This window comes from Salvelinus fontinalis, chromosome 41, assembly GCF_029448725.1.
Source record: "Salvelinus fontinalis isolate EN_2023a chromosome 41, ASM2944872v1, whole genome shotgun sequence".
NCBI classification, from domain to species: Eukaryota; Metazoa; Chordata; class Actinopteri; order Salmoniformes; family Salmonidae; genus Salvelinus; species Salvelinus fontinalis.
The window spans coordinates 10,500,656-10,523,202 of NC_074705.1; the positions used below are offsets into that span (position 1 = coordinate 10,500,656).

At 45.6% G+C, this 22,547-nt stretch overlaps 1 protein-coding gene across 5 annotated transcripts in view; it reads left to right on the forward strand.

Moving 5' to 3' along the window:
• The first annotated feature begins 223 nt into the window (after positions 1-223).
• LOC129840687 (potassium voltage-gated channel subfamily H member 7-like) overlaps positions 224-22,547 on the forward strand; it is an 84,294-nt gene continuing 61,970 nt past the window's right edge. For 4 of the 5 annotated variants that reach the window (XM_055908762.1, XM_055908765.1, XM_055908763.1 and 1 more), the window contains exons 1-2: positions 225-772; positions 1,465-1,695. In XM_055908762.1, the coding sequence (XP_055764737.1) occupies positions 697-772; positions 1,465-1,695 (307 nt within the window). In that variant the 5' untranslated portion in view covers positions 225-696. Of the gene's footprint in view, positions 773-1,464; positions 1,696-22,547 lie in introns of all 5 variants that reach the window. The other variant, XM_055908761.1, reaches the window with a different exon arrangement.

Sequence of the window (22,547 nt, forward strand, 5' to 3'; positions counted from 1 at the left end):
TCATTGATTAATTTGTGGAACTGTATCTTTCTCTGTATCTGATAAACTACAATTCTAAAAAGTCTAAAATGCATGCAGTCATCTTATGCATTCTATGCATTGGCAGTTACAGGAATGCCACCGTCAACGGGAGACATAAACCCACGTGTTTTCCATGGGTCAATGTAAAAAATAGACGATACACCTTTATTGCCCTGGCCTGGCGTCACGCATAGCTCCTTCTCAACGCATGGATATACGATTTACTCCACAGCCTTGATTGAGCTGAGCGCGAGGTGCATGAGCTGAGCGCTGCCTGAGTGGGGTAACGTCACTGTCGGTGGGGCACCGCAGCATCAGTCCATTCTCCACAACAGCAGCAGTAGCAGCGAGCGCAACGCTTTAGAGTGGCGACAGGGTCCCTCACATGATCATTTTGAAATGTTGGAGAAACTACGCTGTGCAGCAACCTTTTACTCCAGAGTCAATGCGGGCGAAGTGCACTTTGAAGGCTTCAAAATGTGCTCTAGTCGGACCATATTTATGTTGAAATAAGGAAAGGTCGGAAGAGCTAAGAAGGGGAGATTTCCTACGAATGAGTGTAGACAAAGGGGAGGCATTCAGACTTTAGCGGTTGGAGCCACTAGAACTTGAGTCTCAGGAGAAAGGTGCGTTCCTACTTGGACAGCGGAATCGTTCTTATTTTTGGCAATAATCATGCCTGTTCGGAGAGGTCATGTTGCGCCACAAAACACCTTTTTGGGGATAATTATAAAGAAATTTGAGGGACAAAGTGAGTATTGTCTTTGTGTTTTCACAATAATGTATCTTTAAATTCATAATATTCATTTTGTTGGGAAAATGTATTTGCCTTGCTTGCACACGAATTTTTGTATCTGAATATTGGATTTTTGATAACACATTTTTTTTTGTTACAATCAGTAAGAGTAGAACTAATATTGTTGTGCTTGTGATACTTTAGAAGTGGGAGAGTTGAGGATTTAAAATCATTTAAATATGGGATATCATTGAGCATTTAAGGTACTTCGAAGTAGCAACAACTTATGTTTCGCCACAAGATTACATGGTAACAAGTAGTATGCAAACAACAGACATATAACCTTTTTCAAATACTCCCACATTTGAAATGGTTAGGGTCAGGTGGTTAGGTGCCAGTTATTAAATGTGGATCTCTCTGTTTTATAGTATGGCTATGGCATGAACATAAATCAAGTAGAATAGAGCATACATCTCCATTAACAAATACTGAAGCAATGCACCCTTAGTCATGATAAGACTGAAAGAGAAATGTTTAATTGATCATCTTTATATTTCTGAGTGATTTATAATACAGTGTACATTTTATACTGTATATAAAGCGTCATGCAGAGTGGTATTTTATCACATACCTCTCATGCTACCATGAATGTGTTAACCTACCCATTCTTCCCCACTATGATCATACACTCTTCTACACCTTCACAGATAAGAAATTCATTATAGCCAATGCCCGGGTTCAGAACTGCGCCATCATCTACTGCAACGATGGCTTCTGTGAGATGACCGGCTTCTCACGGCCGGACGTGATGCAGAGGCCGTGCACCTGTGACTTCCTCCATGGAGAGTTCACCAACAGGCATGCCATCGCCCAGGTAGCCCAGGCTCTGATGGGGTCTGAGGAGCGCAAGGTGGAGATCACCTACCACCGCAAGGATGGTGAGTACGGACTACGGAGTCCTCCCCACTGGGCTTGTTGCTCATGCTTTTGCATTTATATGAGAAATTTGAAGTCAGTGAATAGTGACAGAATAATGCAGGAGGGAGAGGAAATGGAATGGGCTTGGCTTGACAAGGGACTTTTCTGGGTGTCTGAAGTAAACACTTCAGTAGGTAATTTGTGTTGATCAAAAACACTTACAGTGTATGTATGACATCTCATTTAGTGCCGCTCAGATAGGGGGGTTTCTGTCTAGAGCTTTTGAAGTAGATAAACACAGTATCTGTTTGTGAAAACAATTGCATCTCCATTCACTGTATACAACATTTAAAATTGCACAAACCTAGAAACAAAAAATAAATTGGTCAATTCCATTGCCTCTTGGCTAAATACATTAAAAGGTGACATATAATTGAATGAGTCGTTTAGTTGAAGCCGCTTCTGAATTTTCCATGGAGATTATGAGTTGGCATGACAGCTGCTATTGTTTTGATGGGTCACATGCTTAGCGTGTGGCAGAGTGAAAGTTTAAACCGCCTCTCCCATATCCAATAACCAGAGTCACCCAGGGTGCATGCTGTGCCCTCTAACGATGATATTCCTTCCTATCCAGATGACTAAGCTTGTAGCGGTTGCGTAATGGTCAAGGTGTATGTAATCACTGGCCTGGCTGACATTTCCACCTACAAGGGCTGAACAGTTTTATAATAGCTGGTTGAAGCGGGGTTAAAGTTGGTGACTGGTCATGAAACATGGGTTGCTGTGTGCTGACGCGACATTTCCACCTTGTTAAATAAATCCTGGGGAGAACCCTGCATGTGGATAGGGGGATGTGTACAGGTAGGGTGGAGGACAGTACTGGAGAGATGACAGAGGTATGAAGGTGAAGAAAGAGAGGACGACATGGGAGAATGTTTGAGGGAACTAGGGGCTTGTACTGTTACTAAGCCAGGCCATAGCCTGAGGGTCTGATAAAGTGATCTAGCTAGATAGAGGTGTGGATGAATACATGGGGTGTGAAGTGGCCCTGGCGATAAACACATCATTACCACGAACTCATATCAGTGCTCCAATGCCTTTCGAATGGACCTTCTCTGCAGTGTGTTTTTCCAACATAGGAGAGGCCTCACAGGCTTCGATCACTTAATGAGAATACCTTCATGTTGCATTGATCTTCAAACCTGCCGTGTTGGGAGAATAAATCAATAGTGTCTGTCCTGCTATCTTTCGCTGGCCAGGCCGGCCCCTAGAGATGGGATGAAGGGATGAAAAGAAAGATTGTAGGGGTAGAGAGAGAGGGGTCCTCATTATCGTTGCTGGAACTGTAAGGCTCTAATTACCTCCGGGTCTAAACTTCCCGAATCTGTAAATTGCATTCCAAATGGATCCCTTTTCCCTATATAGTGCGCTACTTTTGACCAGGACCCATAGGGCTGTGCTCAAGAGTAGTACACAAGTATGGAATATGGTGCTATTTGGGACTCAGACCATGAGCCATCTTTCTAGGGAGGGTCACAAACCTCTCATAACACAGACAGGATTTTCACCTCCTTATAACAATTGATTTGATCATAAGCGTTACATTATAATATACTCATATTGTGGGTTAAGTATTGGTAAAACGACATGACATTGGTATGCACATCAAGGACGTAGGCATGGGTGGGCCTGGGTGGACACAGGCCCACCCACTGGGGAGCCAGGCCCTGCCAGGCCCCCCCAATCAGACTGAGCATAAAGTCCCTGAGGAACATCAGGAAAGTACGACCTTTCCAAAAAAAGTTCTAGGTACACTTGATTGAATTTTTCAAAATGGGATGTATGATCATGACCACCTAATCATCCCCAGCTTCCAATTAGCTCATTCATCCCTCCTAATCTCCCCTTTAGATATTCTCCAGGTCGTTTCTGTAAATGAGAATGGGTTCTCAGTCAATTTACCTGGTAAAAAAAGGGTAAAATAAATAAATACATTTCAGAAATCATTTCTCTCTGATATTGGGTTGCAGAGGGAGACGTGATTGTGGCGTGGGTGATTGGTCATTTAGTTGGGTGCCTCGATGGACCACTTGGAGCCTGCAGGCCAATCTCCACCAATTTACAGTAATCCCCTGGCCCTTAGAACCAGTCTCTGTTTTTTACAGCTTGTGAAGTATTTTCTTGCCTCAGCAGAGTTTTGTCAGGCAGATTAATCTATTATGAGTTGACACCTTGTCCTTTTGGTGAACCTTTGGTGTTCCTTTTATAGCTTGGTTCTATTATAAAGTTACAGCACAAAGTCCTCCTCCAACCATTTCCTGTGCTCACATCAGACATTAGGTATTTCGTTGTCATTTAGTAAGTGAGGTGTGCCTCTCGCTCGGAACGGCTGTGCATTCAAGGAACCAAAATGTCTGCTTGCCTCGCGTCATACAGTATAGAGGTGCCGAGTGTGATGCGGCGTTTTAGTGATCTTAACACCATCTGTCTTATACTACCAACCTTGATTTCTTTAAAATGTACCATCCAAAGTGGCACATTTCAGTTGTGTCCTTCAGTTCCCAGCTGTCTCTCTGTTTGTCCTGAATACTACAACAACAAACACACTTAAGGCCATCCCGGGCCTTGTTCTCTTGGAGATGGAACAAGACAATCTTGTTGTAATCACTATACATAATGTAGTGCGTGTGTGTGTGTCGGTGGCGACGTCATTCATTCCGATTCGGGCCCTTTTTTAAATTGAATCGAGAGGAAACCAGAGCTTGATGCCTCTGTGCTGCGATGGGATCCATTTGCAATCTTCACATCCATCCGTGTTTCACTGATGAACTCTCGCTGTAGAGTTCTCTTCTGTTTTCCTTCCATGTCTCTCACTCTGCTGAAGTAGTGTAATGACAGTCTGTCACACAACAACATCCTGTTTGTACAAATGCTTAGTCTCAACCTATCCTACTACATGCAGACTATTCTATTCAATTGAATGAAGTCGTCGCTCTCTCTGTGTGTGTGTGTGTGCGTGCGTGCGTGCGTGTGTGTGTGGTGTGTGTGGAGGCTCCACTATAATACATATTTTCTCAATTTGAATTTGAATTTCTCAACGTATTCACATATTCAAATGGAATAATCACACAGCCTTAACCTCTATTACGCAGAGCAGACTGTGGGGATTGGGTGAGTAGAGAAACCCATACGTGCTGTGTGGCCAATCACCATCTCTCATGCATAAACATCATGGTCTGCATCCCAAATTCCTCCTTATTCCTCATTTAGTGCACTACTTTTGACGAGGGCCCATAGGGTTTATTGGGCCCATATTTTTATTGTGTGCTGGGCAGCTCACGAGGGTGACACACACGAGAGTAAGTCAACATTCCATCTAGACCAGAGGGTCAGACAGGCCCAAACACAAAGACATTAGGTAAACACAGAGAGAGAGAGGACCGCCGAGTTGGTGACTAGAATTTCAGTGTTTTGCATACCTGATTCAACACAAACTCTCACTTTTACTCTCTCTCTCTCTCTCGCTTTCTCTGCTCTATTTCTCTCTCCATGCTCTCTCTTTCTGCTCTCTGCTCTCTCTCTCTCTGCTTGCTCTCTCCCCCATCTCTCTCGCTCACTGTCTCTCTCTATCTCTCTCTCTCTCTCTGTTGCGCTGTCTGTCTAGATCTGTAGGTGCCACAATAATGACTCGTTCCAATCAGTGGCATTTTAAAAATGAAACATCACATTGACTACACCATGACTACCCCGTGTGTGTGTGTGTGTGTGTGTGTGTGTGTGTGTGTGTGTGTGTGTGTGTGTGTGTGTGTGTGTGTGTGTGTGTGTGTGTGTGTGTGTGTGTGTGTGTGTGTGTGTGTGTGTGTGTGTGTGTGTGTGTGTGTGTGTGTGTGTGTGTGTGTGTGTGTGTGCGTTTTTACGTCCAATCTGTTTAGTTATTGTCTTTGTTCAGTTTTGTTTGGTACTTATAATATCAGTGAGACAATAATTTGCATTCATTGGCTACATTAAAATCCCTATCATTCACTCTGGGTTTCCGCCATAGGCACTGAACACATCTAAATAGCATGATGCGAAGCTCTCTGTCACCATTGGAATGACAAAGTACCAACCTGCAGTAGTATGCACATTTCCTAGAAGATAAAAGGGCTATAACACCCACCCCGACCTATCCCATCTGGAATCATGAGTGGTGATACGAGCGATGATATCTGCATAAAGCCATCAATTGAATTGAATGACTTTCAAGAGCAGATAGTGGAATGTCATTTTTATGTGAATTTGCTGTGCAAACAAGATCATCTCTCTGCAGTATGGCCTGTAGTCAAATCTGCTATATCAGGTTCCACAGTCTCACTGAATCAGGAGAGAAGACTGAGGTAATGTCATCAACAGTGCATATGCTACTGAAGCAAAAGAGTTTGAAAGACGGGAGGAAGAAAGAGGGGCAGAGAAGGAGAAAGGGAGGGAGGAGATGGTGAGAGATGGAGAAAGGAAAGAGGGAGGGATGAAAATAGAGAGGGATAGTGGGAGAGAGAGATACAGTGAGTGGGAGGGAGGAGAATTCAGGTGCTGCTTAATATTGGATGGATATTTCCATCACGGGGACACCCTCTTGATTTTAGTCCAAGCTCCTCTGAGCAGCCTGTCTCAATTATAGATGAGCCTGGCACCAGCTATCTGTCTGTCTCTCTCTCTCCCCCTCTCTTTTCCCATTCTTTCTCTCGCTCTCTCTGTCTCTCTCTGTCTCTCCCTCTCTTTTCCCCATCTTTCTCTCTCTCTCTCTCTCTCTCTCTCTCTCTCTCTCTCTCTCTCTCTCTCTCTCTCTCTCTCTCTCTCCCACTCTCTGCCCCCCCTGTCATGCTGAAACAGGAAAGGGCCTTTCCCCAAACTGTTTCCACAAAGTTGGAAGCACAGAATCGTCTAGAATGTAATTGTATGCTGTAGCGTTAAGATTTGCCTTCACTGGAACTAAGGGGCCTAACCCGAACCATGAAAAAGAGCCCCATACCATTATTCATCCTCCACCTAACTTTACAGTTGACATATATGCATTCGGGCAGGTTGAGTTCTCCTGGCATCCACCAAACCCAGATTTGTCTGTCGGACTGCCAGATGGTGAAGCGTGAGAACTCGTTTCCACGGCTCCAGAGTCCAATGCTGACGAGCTTTACACTACTCCAGCCGATGCTTGGCATTGCGCATGGTGAAGCTCCCAACGAACAGTTATTGTGCTGACGTTGCTTCCAGAGGCAGTTTAGAACTAGGTAGTGAGTGTTGCGAACGAGGACAGATGATTTTTACGCGCTATGCAATTCAGCAGTCAGCAGTCCTGTTCTGTGAGATTGTGTGGCCTACCACTTTGCTGCTGAGTCGTTGTTGCTCCTAAACGTTTCCACTTCACAATAGCAGCACTTACAGTATTCGAGGCAGCTCCAGCAGAGCAGAAATTTGATAAACTGACTTTTTGGAAATGTGGCTGTGTGCTCGATTAAATACACCTATCGGCAACGGGTGTGGCTGAAATAGCCAAATCCACTAATTTGAAGGGGTGTCCACATAATTTTGTATATATAGTGTACAATATGACAGGGATGAATAGCTGTGTTGTTGTGGATAGGTTTTCCTTGTGCACCCGTTCGATTTGCACTACCGTCAAAGTTTATGACGTCCTAGCCTGTTGGTAGGTGTGTCGGAGAGCAGGCGGCTTGCATGTTGAAGCAATAAGCAAACTCTTGCATTGGTTGGTTATGTATGACACTACATTGTGTGAAACAGGACAAATATAAGCACTTCCTACATTGGGTGTACAATGTAGGCCTACTGTAGAAACAGTAAAATCATTTATTTCAGGCTACTTCATTTGGTGCAAATTTTCCGCTGTGTCTTTGCATGACCATTTGGAAATCAGTTTCATTTCACAATGAATTCCTCTCTTGCCTATTGTGCCCCTCCCCCTCCTCATGTACCCCTAAACCAGAGATTGTTTTAGTCACAGAGTTACCGCATAGTGTTGTCATAGCAACAGATGGAGGATGGAACCAGCCAACATATATTCTCTTGTCCTCTTCTCTAATCTATCATGGCATGTCTCTACCAGCACCTGAAGCACTGGAGCTCACTGTAGCCATGACGATTGTCAATTCCATTCTCATGAGATGTGCAGATTGCTGAGTCGTGCTGTTCGTGCTGTTCAAGGGATTGTGGGACGTTCAATGATACGTTTTGTCAAAAGAAATTGAGAATTCTGTTCTTAATTCTGTTAATTGTCATTAGTGCCCTAGTTGTGATACTGGATATGCCTAAGACTTAGCCATAGGGTTGCCTACATAGGGCCATGCCCGTGTAAGACACCATATACAGATGTAGGATCTTAATTTGGACCTGTTTGCTACAGCAGGAAAATAATCCAGCACTAACACTGAAATGTGAATTATTATGTGGATTCTAATTAATGGTCATTTTTGTAGGAGTTGATAAAAAAAATGTTTTCAAAGTGGAAATGACAAACTTTAAGAAGTCTTTTTTTAACCAGAAATACACTAGAAGAGAGTTATCCTGCAACAGTGTGATCAAATTAAGATCTAACATCTGTAGACACTCCTATATTTTATCTCCACAAATGTCACCCGCGGGGATGTAGGGCAGGGTGTTCAGGCTTTTAAACATCTGAATCAATGAATGAGATCCTTGTTGATTTGTTGTATTTTTGAAACAGGTGTGTTACTTCTGAACAGGAACAAAATCTATGTATTGCTTTGACTGACTGACTGATTGACTGACTGATTGACTGACTGATTGACTGACTTGATGGCATTACAACAGCCTCCAAGCAGCAAACAAAGTAGCCAGCCAGGCAGGCGGTATTCTTCCCCCTTCTCTCTCCTCCTCTCTCTTCCCTCCATCCCCCCTCTTCTCTCTCCTCCTCTCTCTTCCCTCCATCCCCCCTCTTCTCTCTCCTCCTCTCTCTTCCCTCCATCCCCCCTCTTCTCTCTCCTCCTCTCTCTTCCCTCCATCCCCCCTATTTTCTCTCCTCCTATTTTCCCTCCATCCTCTCCCCATATGGCTACAGTCCTAGAGGCTAGCTTATCCAGATCCTAGCAGTGCACCAGATCCCTGCAAAACAACACCCTGCCCAGCAAGCTACCGTCAAAGGAGATCAGCCAAACGACATATTGGCAGGGATAAGAAAAATATTTTGTAGGTTATACACTCTCCATTTCGATATATATTCTACATATGGAAATCAATATTTCCAAATGAGCTTAGATATCTCCTCTTAGGGTTGTCAGTGAAATGAATATAGGCGTATGTCACGCCCTGGCCTTAGTATTATTTGTTTTATTTATTATTTTAGTTAGGTCAGGGTGTGACATGGGGTATGTGTGTATTTTGGGTTATTATATGGTAGAGGGGGTGTTGGTTGTAGTTTATGGTTTTGTGTTGAGTATATGTGTCTAGCTGTGTCTATGTTGGGTGTAGTTGTCTAGGGAAGTCTATGGTGGCCGGAATGGGTTCTCAATTAGAGACAGCTGATTTCGGTTGTCTCTAATTGGGAGCCATATTTAAGGCTGCCATAGGCTTTAGCTGTTTGTGGGTCATTGTATATGTCTATGTCGATGTAAGTAGTCTGTGTGTGCACTTACGTTTGAAGTTTCACGATCGTTTGTTGTTTTTTGTTAGTGTTGTATAAGTGTTTGGTGATCATCTTCGCCGTTATAAATTAAAGAAGATGTATTCAAATCATGTTGCGCCTTGGTCCTCTCGTTCATGTCAACGCGATCGTGACAGCGTAGGTGTACAGTTGTGGCCAAAAGTTTTAAGAATGACACAAATATTAATTTCCACAAAGTTTGCTGCTTCAGTGTCTTTAGATATTTTTGTCAGATGTTACTATGGAATACTGAAGTATAATTACAAGCCTTTCATAAGTGTCAAAGGCTTTTATTGACAATTACATGAAGTTGATGCAAAGAGCCAATATTTGTAGTGTTGACCCTTCTTTTTCAAGACCTCTGCAATCAAATCAAATAAAATAAAATTTGATTTGTCACATACACACATGGTTAGTGTCACGCCCTGGCCTTAGTATTCTTTGTTTTCTTTATTATTTTAGTTAGGTCAGGGTGTGACATGGGGAATGTTTGTGTTTTGTTGGTTTTGGGTGATTCTATGGTAAAGGGGGTGTTGGGTGTAGTATACGGGTTTGTGTTGAGTACATGTGTCTAGCGTTGTCTATGTATGTTTAGTTGTCTAGGAGAGTCTATGGTTGCCTGAATGAGTTCCCAATTAGAGACAGCTGATTTCTGTTGTCTCTGATTGGGAGCCATATTTAGGGTAGCCATAGGCTTTCATTTGATGTGAGTAGTTGTCTATGTTAAACGTTTGTAGCCTGTGTGTGCACATCGTTTATTTAGCTTCACGATCGTTTATTGTTTTGATTAGTTCGTAAGTGTGTTTGTTTCGTTTTGCCTTCTTCGTCAATAAAAGGAGATGGCTTATTTTCCTAATGCTGCGTTTTGGTCCGTCAATCCTCCAAACGTTCGTGACAGAACTACTCACCAATACAGGACCAAGCGGCATGTAAAGCGGCAACAGGACCCACCTACACAGGATTCGTGGACATGGGAGGAGATACTGGATGGTAAGGGGCCGTGGGCACAACCGGGAGAATATCGCCTTCCTCGTGAAGAGCTGGAGGCAGCTAAAGCCGAGAGGAGGCGATATGAGGCAGCACGGAGACAAGGCTGGAAGCCCGTGAGTTCAACCCAAAAATTTCTTGGGGGGGGCCTTAAAGGGAGTGTGGCGAAGTCAGGTAGGAAACCTGCGCCTACTCCCTGTACTTACCGTGGAGAGCGAGAGTACGGGCAGACACCGTGTTACGCAGTAGAGCGCACGGTGTCTCCTGTATGCGTGCATAGCCCGGTTCGGTACATTCCAGCTCCTCGTATCGGCCGGGCTAGACTGAGCGTTGAGCCGTATGTCATGAAGCCGGCCCAACGCATCTGGTCACCAGTGCGTCTCCTCGGGCCGGCGTACATGGTACCAGCCTTACGCATGGTGTCCCCGGTTCGCCTACATAGGCCGGTGCGGGTTTTTCCACCTCCCCGCACTGGTCAGGCGACGGGGAGCATACAACCAGGTAGGGTTGGGCAGGCTCGGCGCTCAAGGGAGCCAGTACGCCTGCACGGTCCGGTATTTCCGGCGCCACCTCCCCGCCCCAACCCAGTACCACCAGTGCCTCCTCCACGCACTAGCCATATGGTGCGTGTCTCCAGCCCTTTACCACCAGTGCCTAAACCACGCACTAAGCCTCCTGTGTGTCCTCAGAGTCTTGTGCGTCCTGTTGCTGCTCCCCGCACTAGCCCTGAGAAGGGTTCTCCCCAGCGCCATCTGAGCCATCCGTCTCCCCAGCGCCATCTGAGCCATCCGTCTCCCCAGCGCCATCTGAGCCATCCGTCTGCAATGAGCCTGCAAAGCCGCCCGTCTGCCATGAGCCTGCAAAGCCGCCCGTCTGCCATGAGCCTACTGAGCCGCCCGCCAGACAGGAGCCGCTAGAGCCGTCCGTCAGACAGGATCTGCCAGAGCCGCCAACCAGACAGGATCTGCCAGAGCCGCCAACCAGACAGGATCTGCCAGAGCCGCCAACCAGACAGGATCTGCCAGAGCCGCCAACCAGACAGGATCTGCCAGAGCCGCCAACCAGACAGGATCTGCCAGAGCCGCCAACCAGACAGGATCTGCCAGAGCCGCCAACCAGACAGGATCTGCCAGAGCCGCCAACCAGACAGGATCTGCCAGAGCCGCCAACCAGACAGGATCTGCCAGAGCTGTCAGCTAGCCATGAGCAGCCAGATCCGTCAGCCAGCCATGAGCAGCCAGATCCGTCAGTTAGCCATGAGCAGCCAGATCCGTCAGCTAGCCATGAGCAGCCAGATCCGTCAGCTAGCCATGAGCAGCCAGATCCGTCAGCTAGCCATGAGCAGCCAGATCCGTCAGCTAGCCATGAGCAGCCAGATCCGTCAGCTAGCCATGAGCAGCCAGATCCGTCAGCCAGCCATGAACAGCCAGATCCGTCAGCCAGCCATGAGCAGCCAGATCCGTCAGCCAGCCATGAGCAGCCAGATCTGTCAGCCAGCCATGGGCCGTCCCTCAGTCCGGAGCTGCAGTCCCTCAGTCCGGAGCTGCCGTTCCTCAGTCCGGAGCTGCCCCTTATCCTGGTGCTGCCCCTTATCCTGGTGCTGTCCCTTACCCTGGTACTGCCCCTTAGTTCGGAGCTGCCCCTTACCCTGGTACTGCCCCTTACCCTGGTACTGCCCCTTAGTCCGGAGCTGCCCCTTAGTCCGGAACTGCCCCTTAATGCAGTGGGGTTAATGTGGAGGGGGGTCATTTGGAGGAAGCTAAGGAGGCGGTTAGGGACTGTGGTGACGTGGGGACCACGACCAGAGCCGGAGCCGCCACCGTGGATGGAAGCCCACCCAGACCCTCCCCTAGACTGTGTAATGGTGCGCCCGGAGTTCGCACCTTAAGGGGGGGGTTATGTCACGCCCTGGCCTTAGTATTCTTTGTTTTCTTTATTATTTTAGTTAGGTCAGGGTGTGACATGGGGAATGTTTGTGTTTTGTTGGTTTTGGGTGATTTCTATGGTAAAGGGGGTGTTGGGTGTAGTATATGGGTTTGTGTTGAGTACATGTGTCTAGCGTTGTCTATGTATGTTTAGTTGTCTAGGAGAGTCTATGGTTGCCTGAATGAGTTCCCAATTAGAGACAGCTGATTTCTGTTGTCTCTGATTGGGAGCCATATTTAGGGTAGCCATAGGCTTTCATTTGATGTGAGTAGTTGTCTATGTTAAACGTTTGTAGCCTGTGTATGCACATCGTTTATTTAGCTTCACGATCGTTTATTGTTTTGATTAGTTCGTAAGTGTGTTTGTTTCGTTTTGCCTTCTTCGTCAATAAAAGGAGATGGCTTATTTTCCTAATGCTGCGTTTTGGTCCGTCAATCCTCCAAACGTTCGTGACAGTTAGCAGATGTTAATGCAAGTGTAGCGAAATGCTTGTGCTTCTAGTTTCGACAATGCAGTAATAACCAACGAGTAATCTAACCTAACAATTCCACAACTACTACCTTATACACACAGGAGTAAAGGGATAAAGAATATGTACATAAAGATATATGAATGAGTGATGGTACAGAACGGCATAGGCAAGATGCAGTAGATGGTATCGAGTACAGTCTATACATATGAGATGAGTAATGTAGGGTATATATACATAAAGTGGCATAGTTTAAAGTGGCTAGTGATACATGTATTACATAAAGATGGCAAGATGCAGTAGATGATATAGAGTACAGTATATACATATACATTATATTAAGTGGCATTGTTTAAAGTGGCTAGTGATACATTTTTTATCAATTTCCATCAATTTCCATTATTAAAGTGAGCTGGAGTTGACTCAGTATGTTGGCAGCAGCCACTCAATGTTAGTGGTGGCTGTTTAACAGTCTGATGGCCTTGAGATAGAAGCTGTTTTTCAGTCTCTCTGTCCTTTTTTTGATGCACCTGTACTGACCTCGCCTTCTGGATGATAGCGGGGTGAACAGGCAGTGGCTCGGGTGGTTGTTGTCCTTGATGATCTTTATGGCCTTCCTGTGACATCGGGTGGTGTAGGTGTCCTGGAGGGCAGGTAGTTTGCCCCCAGTGATGCTTTGTGCAGACCTCACTACCCTCTGGAGAGCCTTACTGTTGTGGGCGGAGCAGTTGCCATACCAGGCGGCGATACAGCCTGACAGGATGCTCTTCATTGTGCCTCTGTAGATGTTTGTGAGTGCTTTTGGTGACAAGCCGAATTTCTTCAGCCTCCTGAGGTTGAAGAGGCGCTGCTGCGCCTTCTTCACAACGCTGTCTTTGTGGGTGGACCAATTCAGTTTGTCCGTGATGTGTATGCCGAGGAACTTAAAACTTACTACCCTCTCCACTACTGTCCCGTCGATGTGGATAGGGGGGTGCTCCCTCTGCTGTTTCCGGAAGTCCACAACACAATCATCTCCTTTGTTTTGTTGACATTGAGTGTGAGGTTATTTTCCTGACACCACACTCCGAAGGCCCTCACCTCCTCCCTGTAGGCCGTCTCGTCGTTGTTGTTAATCAAGCCTACCAATGTAGTGTCTTCCTCAAACTTGATGATTGAGTTGGAGGCGTGCATGGCCACGAAGTCGTGGGTGAACAGGGAGTACATGAGAGGGCTCAGAACGCACCCTTGTGGGGCCCCAGTGTTGAGGATCAGCAGGGTGGAGAGGTTGTTACCTACCCTCACCACCTGGGGGCGGCCCGTCAGGAAGTCCAGTACCCAGTTGCACAGGGCGGGGTTGAGACCCAGGGTCTCGTGCTTGATGACGAGTTTGCAGGGTACTATGGTGTTAAATGCTGAGCTGTAGTCGATGAACAGCATTCTCACATAGGTATTCCTCTTGTCCAGATGGGTTAGGGCAGTGTGGTTGCGATTGCGTCGTCTGTGGACCTATTGGGGCGGTAAGCAAATTGGAGTGGGTCTAGGGTGTCAGGTAGGGTGGAGGTGATATGGTCCTTGACTAGTCTCTCAAAGCACTTCATGATGACGGAAGTGAGTGCTACGGGGCGGTAGTCATTTAGCTCAGTTACCTTAGCTTTCTTGGGAACAGGAACAATGGTGGCCCTCTTGAAGCATGTGGGAACAGCAGACTGGGATAAGGATTGATTGAATATGTCCATAAACACGCCAGCCAGCTGGTCTGCGCATGCTCTGAGGACGCGGCTGGGGATGCCGTCTGGGCCTGCAGCCTTGCGAGGGTTAACACGTTTAAATGTTTTACTCACGTCGGCTGCAGTGAAAGAGAGTCCGCAGGTTTTGGTAGCGGGCCGTGTCAGTGGCACTGTATTGTTCTCAAAGCGAGCAAAGAAGTTATTTAGTCTGTCTGGGAGCAAGACATCCTGGTCCGCGACGGGGCTGGTTATCTTTTTGTAATCCTTGATTGACTGTAGACCCTGCCACATACCTCTTGTGTCTGAGCCGTTGAATTGCAACTTTGAATTGCAACTTTGTCTCTATACTGACGCTTAGCTTGTTTGATTGCCTTGCGGAGGGAATAGCTACACTGTTTGTATTCGGTCATGTTTCCGGTCACCTTGCCCGGTTAAAAGCAGTGGTTCGCTCTTTCAGTTTTGCGCGAATGCTGCGATCAATCCACGGTTTCTGGTTTGGGAATGTTTTAAAAGTTGCTGTGGATACAACATCGCCGATGCACTTTCTAATGAACTCGCTCACCGAATCAGCGTATTCGTCAATGTTGTTGTTGGACGCAATGCGGAACATATCCCAATCCACTTGATCGAAGCAGTCTTGAAGCGTGGAATCAGATTGGTCGGACCAGCGTTGAACAGACCTGAGCGCGGGAGCTTCTTGTTTTAGTTTCTGTTTGTAGGCTGGAAGCAACAAAATTGAGTCGTGGTCAGCTTTTCCGAAAGGAGGGCGGGGGAGGGCCTTATATGCGTCGCGGAAGTTAGAATAACAATGATCCAGGGTTTTACCAGCCCTGGTTGCGCAATCGATATGCTGATAGAATTTAGGGAGTCTTGTTTTCAGATTAGCCTTGATAAAATCCCCAGCTACAATGAATGCAGCCTCAGGATATATGGTTTCCAGTTTCCATAGAGTCAAAAGAAGTTCGTTCAGGGCCATCAATGTGTCTGCTTGGGGGGGAATATATACGGCTGTGATTATAATCGAAGAGAATTCCCTTGGTAGATAATGCGGTCGACATTTGATTGTGAGGAATTCTAAGTTAGGTGAACAGAAGGACTTGAGTTCCTGTATGTTGTTATGATCACACCACGTCTCGTTAATCATAAGGCATACCCCCCCGCCCCTCTTCTTACCAGAAAGATGCTTGTTTCTGTCGGCGCGATGCGTGAAGAAACCAGCTGGCTGCAACGACTCCGATAGCGTCTCTCGAGTGAGCCATGTTTCCGTGAAGCAAAGAACGTTACAGTCTCTGATGTCTCTCTGGAAGGCAACCCTTGCTCGGATTTCATCAACCTTGTTGTCAAGAGACTGGACATTGGCGAGTAGGGAGTAGTGCGCGATGTGCCCGTCTCCGGAGCCTGACCAGAAGAACGCTTCGTTTGCCCCTTTTACGGCGACGTTGATTAGGTTCGCCTGCTGGGATCAGATCCATTGTCTTGGGTGGAAGGCAAAACACAGCATCCGCTTCGGGAAAGTCATTTTCCTGGTCGTAATGATGGTAAGTTGACGTTGCTCTTATATTCAGTAGTTCCTCCCAACTATATGTAATGAAACCTAAGATTACCTGGGGTACCAATGTAAGAAATAACATGTAAAAAAACAAAATACTGCATAGTTTCCTAGGAACGTGAAGCGAGGCGGCCATTTCTGTCGGCGCCGGATGCTGGCATGCTGTCAATTAACTTCTGGGCGACATCCTGACTGATGGCAACCCATTCTTGCATAATCAATGCTTGGAGTTTGTCAGAATTTGCGGGGTTTTGTTTGTCCACCCGCCTCTTGAAGATTGACAACAAGTTCTCAATGGGATTAAGGTCTGGGGAGTTTCCTTGCCATGGACCCAACATATTGATGTTTTGTTCCCCGAGCCACTTAGTTATCACTTTTGCCTTATGGCAAGGTGCTCCATCATGCCGGAAAAGGCATTGTTCGTCACCAAACTGTTCCTGGATGGTTGGGAGAAGTTGCTCTCGGAGGATGTGTTAGTACCATTCTTTATTCATGGCTGTGTTCTTAGGCAAAATTGTGAGTGAGCCCACTCCTTTGGCTGAGAAACAACCCCACACATGAATGGTCTCAGGATGCTTTACTGTTGGCATGACACAGGACCGATGGTAGCACACACCTTGTCTTCTCCGGACAAGCTTTTTTCCGGATGCCCCAAACAATCGGAAAGGGGAGACATCAGAGTTCAATACCTGTACCTTTTGCAGAATATCAGTCTGTCCCTGATGTTTGCTGCCCTTCTTGACACCAGCCAATCCTCCAAAAGTCTTTGCCTCACTGTGCGTGCAGATGCACTCACACCTGCCTGCTGCCATTCCTGAGCAAGCTCTGTACTGGTCGTGCTCCGATCCCACAGCTGAATCAACTTTAGGAGACGGTCCTGGCACTTGCTGGACCTTCTTGGGCGCCCTGAAGCCTTTTTCACAACATTTGAACCACTCTCCTTGAAGTTCTTGATGATCCGATAAATGGTTGATTTAGGTGCAATCTTACTGGCAGCAATATCCTTGCCAGTGAAGTCTTTTTTGTGCAAAGCAATGATGACGGCACGTGTTTCCTTGCAGGTAACCATGGTTGACAGAGGAAGAACAATGATTCCAAGGACCACCCTCCTTTTGAAGCTTCCAGTCTGTTATTCGAACTCAATCAGCATGACAGAGTGATCTCCAGCCTAGTCCTCGTCAACACTCACACCTGTGTTAACGAGAGAATCACTGACATGATGTCAGCTGGTCCTTTTGTGGCAGGGCTGAAAAGCAGTGGAAATGTTTTTTTGGTTGGATTCAGTTAATCTGCATGGCAAAGAGGGACGTTGCAATGAATTTCAATTCATCTGATCTCTCTTCATAACATTCTAGAGTATATGCAAATTGCCATCATACAAACTGGGGCAGCAGACTTTGAAAATGTATATTTGTGTCATTCTCAAAACTTTTGGCCACGACTGTACACTTTAAACGATAGGCCTAAAGCAAATGAAGCGTATGTCATTCATTTTTCACATGTAAATAGCACTTTTCAGTTGTGCTTAAAGAATGCCATTCCATGAGTGCAGCATTTATTTTTAAACTCTTATCAATGAGCCAAGTCAGTCCTCCATGACAACGAAATCATAAACTGAGTTAGGCTGGCTAATGAGTCCTTAGTTTTGGGGTTATGCTCAGGTAAGAAAATGTGGCTAATCTATACTGCCATATTTCCAAGTCCTATTCTTGAAGATCAAGTGGTATAACATTTAATGGAATGAGCGGAATTCTGACTTTGGTTTTTAATGTAAAGATATCATTTAATCGTATTATTGTATGTTGTAGAAAGCGATGGGTTAGAAGAAGCCTTCATAACCAACCCATAAAGTAAAATGTAACATCCATACATCCAGTTATGTAAACTTTAACATAGATTTATCCAGCAATTGATGCCATTCAATTAGTAACATACATTTGTGTCTTCTTCTCATGCCTCTTAAGGGGAAAGCAATCTAAAAGTAACTGAATGTAATCAGATTATGTTACTGAGTTTGGGGAGTCCAAAAGTTATGTTACAGATTACAATTTGGGACAGGTAACTAGTAACTGTAACGGATTACATTTAGAAAGTATCCTACCCAACTCTGGGCTTGCCTCACAGGAAGTCACCAGTCCATTACTAATGCTAAATGCCAAGCTGGCATCCACACTTTAGCCCAGCCCAAGGACGGCCTTTGACGGAGATCAAATCAGCCAACCCTCCAATGCCATAAGAGAACGCCCCGGGACCTATTTCATCCCTTCATCATTTCTGCCATTCTTCTCCATTAGAGTTGACGCCCACATTTGCATTGGCAAAACGCTGACATTTACTGCTTGCTATTTCTACTAATTTCTGTCCATTTGAACCTGCGTCAAGCGTTACTCTCCAAAGGAAGGCTATGAGCTGTATGATAACTGTGTTTCAGTGCTCGACACTCAAAACGTGGAATAAAGACATGGACAAGTACGGGTATTCGGACACGGCCATAGACTTTCCTTACTTGAAAGTTTGGACTCGGTCAAACGGTGAAGAAGTGACATTGAATGAAAAAGATACTGTATTGTGTATGTGTTAGGTACAAATAGCTAGAAGCCAACACATTTCCAGCAGGTGTCCTCTACATTTCAACATCTGTAAAATACTGAAATGAGCATGTCGTATGTTGAAGCCTACTCAAGTGTAAATCAGCCTCTTTGGAAAAACGATGGTAGCTTATGCTTTATGCAGCGCCTATGTAGCGCCAGCATGTGACTAGTCTGATTTTGTCTGGAGTGTGATGATGTATACACTGAGTATACCAGACATTGGGAACACCTTCCTAATATTGAGTTGCTGGCCCATGTTGACTCCAATGCTTCCCACAGTTGTGTCAAGCTGGCTGGATGTTCTTTGGGTGGTGGACCATTCTTGATACACATGGAAAACTGTTGAGTGTGAAAAACCCAGCAGAGTGCAGTTCTTGACACAAACCGGTGCGCCTGCCACCTATTACGATACCCCGTTCAAAGGCACTTAAATATTTTGTCTTGCTCATTCACCTTCGGGAATGGCACACGTACACAATCCATGTCTCAATTGTCTCAAGGCTTAAACATCCTTCTTTAACCTGTCTCCTCCCCTTCATCTACACTGATTGAAGTGGATTTAACAAGTGACATCAATAAGGGATCATGGCTTTCACCTGGATTCACCTGGTCAGTCTATGTCATCTTCTTAATGTTTTTTGTATACTCAGTGTATTTCTAGCTCCACTCAGAGCTTGGCTCTTTCTAGAACCCACTGAGCCTTCAATCACTCTCCATGGTTTTCTAGACAAGTCGGCCATTTGCGTTTGCAGGGACACTGTATGGTGCTGAATGCATCCAACAGATTAACAAAACAAAAGTAGCATCACCTCATCAATCCATTGAGGACATAGACAGGGTCGTATTTACCAGGCACCAAACTAAAGAAAAATGGACAGAAAAAGGGAGCAACTACCTGAACCGGTCCAATAACAAACGCTTGTTTTTTAGTTGCGCAGTGTTTTGCTACGTTGTGCATTAGCGAATACAAACCAGAGCAAGGACACAGAGCTGCATGGGAGGGGCCCGCCTAATGGAGTTAGGACATAGGGGAAACCCTGGGCTAGAGTAACGCATTCCCTTCCCTCCAGGATCAGTTGCTCTCCTCTCTTTGTGTTTTTAAATGTCCCCTGGAGGGAGGATTACATTTCTGGAGCCTCCATGGGCTGCTTGAGTGTCTCTCTCTCTCTCTCTCTGAAGGTGGGCGGAAAGCGTCTAGTCGACCATTAAGGAAGCTTTGACAATTGAAGAGAACGGAGGAACATGCACATCCAACATGCGGGTGCTGGAGTAGGAAATGATACACAGATCAAAAAGGACCAAGCAGCATGTGGATTCTCCTTCCTCCTTTCCTTGTCAATTGCCTTAAAAACATCTAATCGCGACGACAACTTGGAATTGAAGTGCGGTACTGTACAGTGCACAGGTTAACTAGAAGAGGGACTGCGACTTTCACTACGGAGGTGAAATAATCTCGTCCAGAGCAACTCCTGAAACAGCTCTCTCCCTCTCCCCTGCACTGGCAGCTGTCAGGAATTAGCTTCTACTGTGGTTTCTGCCCTCAGGCCAATACGGTACCAACCATCAGTTAGCTCCACCATTGCTGCACGCCTCAGCTCTCATCAGTGTCACTTCCCTACCTCCCGCTACTCTAACTTCCCACCACTGTCCCTGTCCTCTGAGAGTGCAATCTAAAATGACTCCCACTGCAGGGACGTTCGCAGTATATACCTATCTATGGAACCATCTGTCAAGAACTATCCATACGCAATTATCTCCTAGGTGGGTTGTTGTACTGTAGTGTAGTTGGTAGAAGCTGTGGAACTGGCAGAGATTGAGGGGGAGAGGGAGTTAGGGGGGGGGGGGGGGCAGAGAGAGAGACTGACAGACAGACAGAGAGATAGAGAGAGAGAGACAGAAAGAGAAGATGACTTGACAGGGTTGATGATTCTCTATTAAAGGGACCGGAGACTGACTGCCTGTGTGCTTCAGCTGCTGCGATGGAGCCTCTTGATGAACACCATTGTTTTAATTATTGATAGTGGAAATAGAATCTAATGACATTTTCCAGCATCTTGAAACGGAAATTTCCCCAAATGCTATATTTAATTATGAGCAGTAAGCACACATAGGCAACTTTGTTGTGTATTCGCACGCACACACACACACACACACACACACACACACACACACACACACACACACACACACAAGCTTTCAACTCAGAATGATGGAACACACTCCCAAACCCCCTGTTGTTCGTCAAATGGATTTCAAGGCTTCAGTCACTACAGTAGCAGTTGAAAATGTTTCTGACTCATTTACACTAGACGTCGAAAACTTGACTGGGATAGGAGAAATAACATAAATTATTAGGAATCGTCCTTTTCCTGAACTTTTCTCAACGTGGCGAATGCTGCAGTTGGACAAACATCGAAATGTATCTTGAATTTGTGACATCATTGTTGCTTTTCAATTAACTACCGTCAATGTAATTTGAATAAAAAGACATTGTCTTTTCTCTCTTCCTGTCATTTACATCTGCTGTGGCATGTATAGCCATAACATTTGGCCATCACTAGCTAGACATTGTTAATGTTGTAAATTACTATTGTAGCTGGAAACAGCTGATTTCAGCCCCCTCCTCTGACTAAGTAGAGAGAGATTGTAGGGGGAGGAAGAACGTTAAATCGTTCAAATGCTAAATCATTACTTGAATCCAAAAAATATGTTCATGTTATTTTTTAACTAAACAAGATAGACGGAATTGTACTATAGTAAGTTTCCAATACTGCGGTTGTATGTTACTGTATACAGAAATACCCACTAGGTACAATACTGTAAAGACCAGCGCCCATTTTCACAAGATTGAACAGACAGAGAGGACCTGATCGTAGATCAGCACTCCTACTCTGAGACACTTCATGAATACAGGCCCTGATCTTCCTCAGTGATGTATTGTATTTACAGGTGTGTTCTCCCATTACATAGCACCATGGAAATCAGCTTCATCATGGCCTATTACATTTAGTTGGACAGGGAACATCCGCCTAATTAGTGCCACTGGTAGGCTGTGTGTGTGTGTGTGTGTGTGTGTGTGTGTGTGTGTGTGTGTGTGTGTGTGTGTGTGTGTGTGTGTGTGTGTGTGTGTGTGTGTGTGTGTGTGTGTGTGTGTGTGTGTGTGTGTGTGTGTGTGTGTGTGTGTGTGTGTGTGTGTGTGTCAGATCTGCTGTTGCGACTGAATATGCAGGCGGACAAGCAGAAATTAGCATCAGCACCTGCGGTGATCTTTTGATCAGTCTGTTTATAATACATCAGGTGTCTTCCTGAAGACTGGGTGGATATCTTATTTCTCACATCACAGAGTCAGAGAGAGAGAGAGAGAGAGAGAGAGAGAGGGTGGGATAGAGAGGTAGATGAAGATAGGGCTGGGAAAGGAAGAGGGTGTCACGTTCCTGACCTGTTTTCTTTTGTCTTGTATTTATTTTAGTTGGTCATGGCGTGAGTTGGGTGGGTTTGTCTATGGTTGATTTTCTATGTTGGGATTTTTGTGTTCGGCCTGGTATGATTCTCAATCAGAGGCAGCTGTCAATCGTTGTCCCTGATTGAGAATCATACTTAGGCAGCCTGGGTTTCACGTGTGTTTTGTGGGTGTTTGTTTCCGTGTTTGTGTTTTCACCACACGGTACTGTATCTGTTTTCTGCACTTCGTTTACTTGTTTTGTATTTTCAGTGTTCAGTTTTTCCGTTATAATAAATCATTCTTCATGAACACTAACCACTCCGCGTATTGGTCCGATCCTTCTCGCCTCTCCTCGTCCGAGGAGGAGGAATATGACGATAGCCGTTACAGAGGGACTGAGACAGACAGACAGACAGACAGACAGACAGACAGACAGACAGACAGACAGACAGACAGACAGACAGACAGACAGACAGACAGACAGACAGACAGACAGACAGACAGACATGTGGATAGAGTGTGCTTGTATTTTGCATGCATTTGTACCC